The sequence below is a fragment of the Miscanthus floridulus genome, chromosome 11 (genome assembly GCF_019320115.1).
Source record: "Miscanthus floridulus cultivar M001 chromosome 11, ASM1932011v1, whole genome shotgun sequence".
Lineage (NCBI taxonomy): Eukaryota > Viridiplantae > Streptophyta > Magnoliopsida > Poales > Poaceae > Miscanthus > Miscanthus floridulus.
Window position 1 is genome coordinate 93,996,481 of NC_089590.1, and position 8,408 is coordinate 94,004,888.

Consider the following 8,408-nt stretch of genomic DNA (forward strand, 5'->3'; position numbering starts at 1 on the left):
ATATATAGAAGTAGATGGCAATGGCATCGCGAGTGTTATGTTTTTTTTTTGGCGTGCCCGTGTGTGCACCGGACGTCCGCAACAGAACAGTGGACAGGGACGATACTGCTGTTTCTGTAAAAGAGCGGTTTCTGTCGTTTTCATGGGTGCTGCAGGAGAGTGGATTTTCCACGCGTGCTATGGCCGCCACACCTATCGTGGCCGTACGAGGGCGCTATCGTGGCCGTAGGATTTAGCGCCATGTTCGCTTGTACTTATCAGTTAAGGTATAATGTTTTTTTCTCATAACAAATCAGCATCAGTCAATTTATCAGCCATAGAAACCATCAGTCGAACAGCTCCTACGATTCATGTAGCTCGAACATGGCACGACTGTGCCGGGCTAACAACACCGTCGGAAGGAGCACGGGTCGGGTCCTGCGATGGCACTCCCATCTCAACCCCACCCAACAGTCTCCGCCGCCACCCGCTCCTATGGCGGTTCGTCCCCACCATCAGGCTTGCCTATCTCTCCTGACCCCCTTTCTAATTAAGCCCGTTGGAGATGGAGAAGAAGAGAGGGAGAGGAAGAGAAGGCCATGGCCATGGCAGTGGCGGGTGAGCTCGACGTTGTCGGAGCCGATGCAATGGCAGAAGATGTGGCCGAAGCCGGAGCCATGGTGACGGAGGCCTGCGTGGTGCTGGAGCTGCAGCTGCCGAGGTTAGGGGTAGCGTCAGCTTAGGAAAACAAGGTCATGGGCGGCGGCGGCGACATAGGAGAGATTGGCTCCGTTCGCTGGTCTGAAACTTGGCTGAAACTGATTGAAAACACGGTTCCGGCTGAATTGTTGTGAGAGAAAAACACTGTTTCGACTGAAAAAGAAACCGAACAAGTTAAATATGGGGTAAGTCAAACAGGGCCATAAGAGATGCTCGAAGATTCATGCTGCAGAGGTGAAGAATGACTGAGATAGAACGTGTGGTCCTGCTTTTCCCGTGCTGCTATGGACAGTGCACAGTTAGTTATATGTTGCCTACTACTGGTTATTGGTGGGTGAAAGTGATTTTACAGCCCACTTTCACGGGACACACGTTCGCTTCTTTTTGAAATCACTGTCTACTCAACACTAGGACAATAACTGGGAAACTTCTTTCATGAATTTAGTTATACCTCTTTGGCTCGCCTCGCTTAGCTGAGGCGAGTGATAAAAGTTTAAGACTACGTTGAAATAGTTATAGCTCTAAGATTTTATGTCTCCGGCTCTAGGAATTCCTAATGAGTACCGGAACTATGGACACATTGGAAATATATTTGATTAATCGAGTAACTATTTACCATATATATGCTTATACAATATACTCCCTCCGTTCTTAAATGTTAGTCGTCACGATTTACGTGCCGATAACTTTGACTCGATTTATAGAAAATACGTGCAACATTTCTATCTCTAAATAAATTTATTAAAAAAACTAGATTCAAATATCTATCCAGTGATACTAATTATGTATCATAAATATTAATATTTTTTAATATACATTTAATCAAAGTTATTTCTCGGGAAGCGAAAATGACAGACATTTAGGGACGGAGGGAGTACAATATTTTGTTTTGTATATATCTTCGGGTTTTTTTATATCAAACAAAAATAGACCTCCTGGCTGGAATTTGACAAGATATGCGCCTTAGTTGTGAATTGTGATAGATCTCACTTGTTTGGTGGCTTGACAGTCCCCTTCAGAAAAATTCCCTTTTTCTTTTACCATTAGTAGCAGAGCACCGAGCACATGTCTTCCTAATTAAACCGAACTTAAATCGATTCTTATTAAACGTAAGATATCAGCCTAATAAATAGTACTCCCTGCGTCTACAAAAGAATGCAATTATTACTTTTCGAGAAGTCAAACAGTTTTAAATTTGACTAAATTTATATAAAAAAATTTACTAGCATTCATGATATAAAATAAGTACCATTAGATTTGTCATGAAATCTATTTTCTTAAAAAAAGTATTTAAAGACATAAATGTTAATACTATTTACTGTAAATTTAGTTAAACAAGAGATACCTTCACTGACATGATTCTCATAATTGCTACCTTCACTGACATGATTCTCATAATTACATCGCTTCAGACCGTAGGAAAACACACGGAGACGAGACCACGAAACCCAGATCCTGCACGCGCTCGTACCGTACGTACGTACGTACGTCACCGGGGAGCCGTCAGCAAGCAAACGTGCTGGCGGTGCATCTGCAGCTGCCGAACGCCGCCAAAAGCACTCCCAAATGCAGGCAGCAGCATGAGCTCGTTCCGCGCACACGCCAGCTGCCTGCATCGATCGGTCGATATCTCCGTGACACAAACCTGCAACGCATGGCAGATTTGCAGGTCACCATGGTCCACGGGTTTCGTACACACGCCGTGCAGCGGTTACACGTACCCGTCGGTCTCGTATGAAACCCCACATTTTCCTTCGAGTTCTCGCACGTACGTACAGGTACAGTTCCCTTCGGGCCGGACAACACCCAGATGGCGACTAGCCGGAGCCGGCTCTCGATCACGTGCATGTGATCCTGAGTACTACCACTGTACTAGCAGCTAGTACTCTACAACGCCGGCCTGTCACGTCCCATGCCGTTGAGGCCTTTGCCATCAGCGACACGACACATGCCTATTGCCTCGGTTAAGAGCTCATCTACCTGCTGATGTCCTGATCCCACCGTCACCTCTCTTTCGTATCATTTTAATTAAGAAGAAGAATTAAACCATATACATAACATATTTTTAATGAGCGTCCTAGGAAATCGTACATTTATGACTGAACATTCCTAGCAAATTGTTTCGAACCTCGATATTACATAAAAGTGAACAACCGAGCTAAGAGCAGCGCAATAACCTACGGAGCTGGGCGTCTCCGCTGCTGGCCGCGCGACCCTGCTCTGTCATCTGAGGAGAGTCTTCTACTCGTCCTAGCATTGGTCGCCAGGAACAACTCGTCCAGAGCTTCCACTCCGCTCGACGTCAAGTTCCCTGCGAATAAGTCACCACATGCTCGCTTGGACACGGATGAAATTGGAGCTGCCGGCAGTGCAAAGTCCATCCTCTACATGAGGAGCACCTCGCTCCGCTTGGAGGTCGGAATATGCGCCAGTGGCTGAGCGGCAATCCGTCTGCTCCTTTTTGGTAGGGCTTACCTTGTGGTTGCCACCTTCTGCCTTGGTGGGTTGGCGATTAATGACGTCATTCGTTTGAGTTGCACCGCCTCGGTGACCGTGCGAGACGCCGGGCAGCTTCGTGTGGCATGGGTGTCGCGTCGCTAGGGTTGGTGTAGTCATCTGCGACGCCGGGTGGTCCCACCCGTGGTGGCGTGAGCTGTGGCGGCCCCTGCGCTGTCGACAACAGAGACAAGTCCGTCGTCCATTGAGCAACCATCGCCGGGGAACATGTGTCTACCACGGGTGCTTCAACCTCCTAAGGGGCTGTCGCCTGAGTAGGTAGACACTCAGGTGTTGCTACTCTCATTGGCCTGCTCACGACCAGCAAGGCGACAAGCTCCTCCAACATCGGGTCAAACAAGACGACCCATGCGGGAGGTCCTGTGCTCGCACACAACACCAATGCCAGCGGGTCTGGCTTAAGGAAGCAATGTGTAGTAGCAGAAGAAGCAACGTTGTCGGCAGGCACCCCCTGCTGACGTCTCTCATCGGCTTACTCCGTCGGCGCCGGCGGCAGGTGCTGTCGGCGCCCCCCATGGCCCCTTGCGTGGCCCCATCCGAGCTTGGTGGACCGCCGTGTCTCGCCTGGGATGCCAGAGGGTCGCCACGAGCAAAGTGTCGTGGCAGGCTGCCACCTTTCGTCACCGGCTTCGCAGACCTGGGCCACTTGTAGTCCCTGGCTAGGTGGCAGTAGCCGTGGCAGCGTAGTCAACATCATGGCAACCGGCAAGTTTCGACATAGTGCGAGTAGGAGATACAATTAAAGCATCTATCGCGAAGCTTTTGTGGGAATCTTTCGTGACTGCGGGAGCTACTTTTGGCGATGCTCAACTGAGGCGGTCGTAGGTTGCGTCTCCTGCCGTGGGAGGATCTCCCGCCACCCATCGGCGTTGGGGACGAAGACCCTTCCATGGCAACCGAGGCGTTGGCGGGTAGGGATACGACCATTCAATAGCCGAGCAGGCAGGCCGTGCACCAGCTGGGGGGCGCGGGCGGCTATGTCTCCTCCGTCTTCAACTAGGCCCCTGCCGTCTAGCGTCCATCACACCACGACCCCGAGTCATGACCAGATGAGTCTGGGCGCGTGGTGGGGATGCATCAATAGGCTTTGTCGAACGACGAACGACGTCGAGGTAGGTTGTAGGGTCGTCGTCGTCGGACTCCTCGCTGTCGTCGTCCGCCCACCAGAGAAGCAACCTGAGTGGAAAGGGGTCGTGTCTGGTCAGAGAGGGGAGGGGCTGTGGGAGGCCTGAGGTGCCAGCGGCTGGCAGCACGATGCGCTCGGTGCTGTGCTCGCTCCCCCACTCCCTATCATGGGCGACGGACTACCGTCAGGCACGACCGGCGCCTTGGCGGACCCAAGCGAGGTGGCCACAGTGGCGACAACCGGCTTAGGCGATAGTGGGGGCGGGGGATCGCTAGTGGAGGACTGCGCCAGCCGCCGTGGCGCGCCGCTGCCCCTAGAGGATGTGGACCTAGATGAGGGCCGCGTGGATCGAGATCCATCCCCACTGGGGCTTCCTGGCGTCGGCTGCTGCTGCTGCGGGTGGGGCGCCGAGGTGGCTTCCATGGCCTTCTGCGTGATGCGGTGGAGCCTGCCGGCATTGAGGTGGCCGGCTGGGGCTGCTCGTCACACGCTCGAGCCCCGCACACCACAGATCCAGCTCGAGGGAGAGGTGTGGAGAGGGCGGCGACCGCATGGGGCGAGGGGGCTACGACGCCAGCGGTGGAGGCCCTCTCCATGGCGCGCCACGAGGGAGACGTGGGCGGCTGCTGCGGTGCCTCCTCATCACGTGGCCCAGCGTCGCATCGCACGCGCTCAGGTGCTCCCACGGACGCGGATGCACGCGGGCGAGGAGAGGAAGGGGAGGCAGGGAGGTGAGGGGAGAGGTCATAGGAGGAGGCCGCTAGCGCCGGGGTCGCGGCGGCGGTGCTGGCGAGGAGGGTTTGTCGCGTGGCCCAACTCCGCATCGCGCACGCTCTGAAGCTCCCGTGGACGTGTGTGGGTGAGGAGAGGAGGGGGAGGCACGGGGTGAGGGGAGAGGTGGGAGGGGGAGGCCGCTGGCAGTGGTAGGGAGAGAGCCAGGAGCACCTAGGGTTGGGAGGGTCTCATCTCCCCTCCCGACTCGTGTGAGGTTAAGTCCTATCCCCACCGCCACCTCTCGCCATCAGCACGTACTAAGCCCACGGATCGCACAAAACCACTGTGAGCCAGCAGCTCGTTCAGCTTCAGCTCATTGTTCCTGGGGGCGCAACAGTTGGGTTGTTGGCCCATATAGCCAGGTTGTATCTACCAATGTTAGCATACTACTCTAGTCCTTATCCAGATTCATATTTAGAATTATGTACTTTCTAGGCTAGAGAGGGAGTAATTCGCAACAAACTTGCTAGTAGACTCCAATAGTCCACTTTTACCAAATTTTAATTACCAAGTACTAGTGAGATAGTTGTTAGTTGAGGATCTATCTTACACAATTAATTAGACTATTACCTGGATCTGTTTGGATTTAATGAGTTAATTATTAGTAGCTACTATCCCTCCACCACAAATTATACAAATGCTATGTATTTAGAAAAAACAAAATATCTTATAACTTGGAAGAGAGAGAGAGAGAGAGAGAGAGAGAGAGAGAGAGAGAGAGAGAGAGAGTAACTATCAGCTCTAGGGATCCATACAACACCTAAATAAGAAAAGGAGAACCGACTTTACATAGTGGTGGCTTTTGAAGTTGCCCCATTGCATCCAGCAACAGCGCACAACTCTAGTAAGATCTTAACTTGTATCGCCTGCGTCCCAAACTGAATACAATTCTATATAGGCATTCTCGGTTAATGTGTCCATGGTTTAACCAAATACATAAATAAACATATTAATGTTCGTGACATCAAATAAGTACATTATGAAAACATGTTTAAAGCCCTCCTAAAGTTAAGTTCTTTGGCTGGCTTCTCGTCCAAGACCGCATCCAAACGAAGGAGAATTTACTCAAGAAGCACTGCATTGACTCAAACCTATGTGAGTTGTGCGGCGCTCAGGTTGAAAGCACATCTCACCTTATTGTTGGTTGTGCCTTTGCAGTTGGTTTCTGGCACGGGATCGGTGTGCACATTGAAGAAGATGTCACTGCTCTTTGGCGCGTTCGACCGCCATCCACAATGCCTTTCTTCTACTTTGTTGTTGGTGTCTCTAGAAGCACAAGCACGATGTGGTGTTCCGTTCCCAGCCTCCTTGCTACACTCACCTCTTCGCGGGGTGTCGCGAAGATGCCGAGCTTTGGGCATGTAGATTGCCCCCTATCAGATAGACATGTTGCCTATGCTTGGGCTTTGATATTCTCCTCCCCACGCCATGCTAATATGCCATGAGCAACATATAACAAGCTGCTCATGTATGCTCTTTTTTATGAAATTAAAAGGTGGGGATGCTCCCCCCCCCCCCCCCCCCCCCCCTGAACTTCTAAAAAAATGATTAAAGGCAAATTTAATGGTACCCATTTAATACGATAATACTAGTAATTTAATTATATATATAAATTTATTTAAACTTGGCATGCTCTAATATGGACTATTCTATAATTATATATTTTTTTGGACGGAGAGAGCATGCAGCTAAATAGCAAGGACGATAGAAAAGAGCTTTGGATTCACCGAGGATTTGTTCAGAGCTCTTGCGAGTAATGACGCCTAAATCAAAGGTCCTTTGCTCAAATTCCTAGCCTGACGTGCATGGCTATAACTCAAGATGTACCGAGCTAGCTAGTGAATCCAGAACAACTGTGAATCAGTGATGTGCTATAGCTGTTATCAACTCACATTTTTGGACCAAATCACGGGCCCTCCTTCGGTTCTGCTGACCGCCCACATGACCTGAAGCAGATCGAGCTTGTCGGTCCCTACTCCATTTCAGAAAATCTGAATACCTGTCTACCTGATGGCCTGAACAATCCCCTTTCTACGTACTAATCCCTATTACGTTAGCCACTGTCAGTACAGTGCAGGATTTGTAAGTTGTAACCTAAGTATATATATAAGCACTACGAGTGGGCTGTTGTACTATATACAAGTCTCAAATACCAGTTGTTAGCGTACACAATTCACGGTGATAGTCTAGTGGTCGAAACAACCACATCCATGGTCGTCGAGGACAGGTTCGACGCATCACCAGATGACGATAAAAATGATTTCGAATTTCATACAAGGAACAGTTTCTTTGTTTATCCCCTTTGCAAGATGGATCATCGAGTTATTACAGAGAAAAAAAACACCACCAAAATCAAAAGAAACGTCACATACCCATACCCTCTCATGATTCTTGGAGCAATTTCTTCCCAGTGTCATCTACTACTAGCTCCTAGCTAAAAGAAAACCTACAGCAACAGCTGCTGCTGCTAACAATGCCCGTGCCTTCCCCAGATGCCCTCGCGGCCGTCGCCTTCACGCAGGGCACGGGAGGAGGACCCCCTTTACTCCGATGCCCCGGCACGAATAATGCCTGCACGCGCGCACAGTCTTCCCGGCCGCGCCAGCCGGGCGAGTCGCTTTCGCCTTTTTGGCCTGCATGCGTCACGGTCACCAGACGAGCTTCTCCACGGCCATGCCCCGCAGTAGCGGCCGCGTGTCGCCGCGCCCGCGTCGGGCGGCCAACGGGCCACAGCAACAGGACGAGGAGGACACGCGGTGGAGGACGTCGAGGAAGCGGTCCTCGTCACAGGGGAGCGTGATGGGGCCCGGGGCGGCCGGGAAGCCGTACTCCTCCTCCGCCAGCCGCAGCAGCTCCAGGAACGCCGGGTGGCTGAGGTGCGCCACCCGCACCACGAACCGCCTCGGCGCCGCGCCTTGCACGGACACGGCGACGTGCCCAGCCGGCACCGCGGCGGCGTCGTCGTCGTCGGAGGCGCGGGACCGCCACCGCCGCAGCGTGCGGCGCAGCCAGACGAGCGACGGGATCGTGATCACCACCTTGCACATGCTTGGAGCTGCTCGATCGAGCCGGTGGCGTCTTGCTTCTTTGCTGCGTGAAGGCTTGCTTTGCTTTCAGTTGCAGTCGAGGCTGTGGATTACTGGATTGGATGTGGAATTGGGAGCGACGGGGTGCCATATATATAGGAGTAGTCGCGGCGCGGAATGCGTGCGTTTTTGGCGCGCCCGTGCGTGCACCGGACGTCCGCACCAGGACAGTACTGGACAGGGACGACACTGCTGTGCGCTTGCCT

The 8,408-nt window shown here is 52.0% G+C and overlaps 1 protein-coding gene across 1 annotated transcript; it reads right to left on the minus strand.

Moving 5' to 3' along the window:
* Positions 1-7,764: 7,764 nt before the first annotated feature.
* LOC136490813 (auxin-responsive protein SAUR21-like) lies at positions 7,765-8,182 on the minus strand. Its single transcript, XM_066487003.1, has one exon. The coding sequence runs from the start codon at positions 8,161-8,163 to the stop codon at positions 7,765-7,767; it is 399 nt and encodes a 132-aa protein (XP_066343100.1). The 5' UTR covers positions 8,164-8,182.
* Positions 8,183-8,408: the final 226 nt, after the last annotated feature.

Excerpts from the sequence above, each read along its gene's own strand:
- LOC136490813 (XM_066487003.1), bottom strand. The coding sequence starts at position 8,163 with ATGTGCAAGGTGGTGATCACGATCCCGTCGCTCGTCTGGCTGCGCCGC.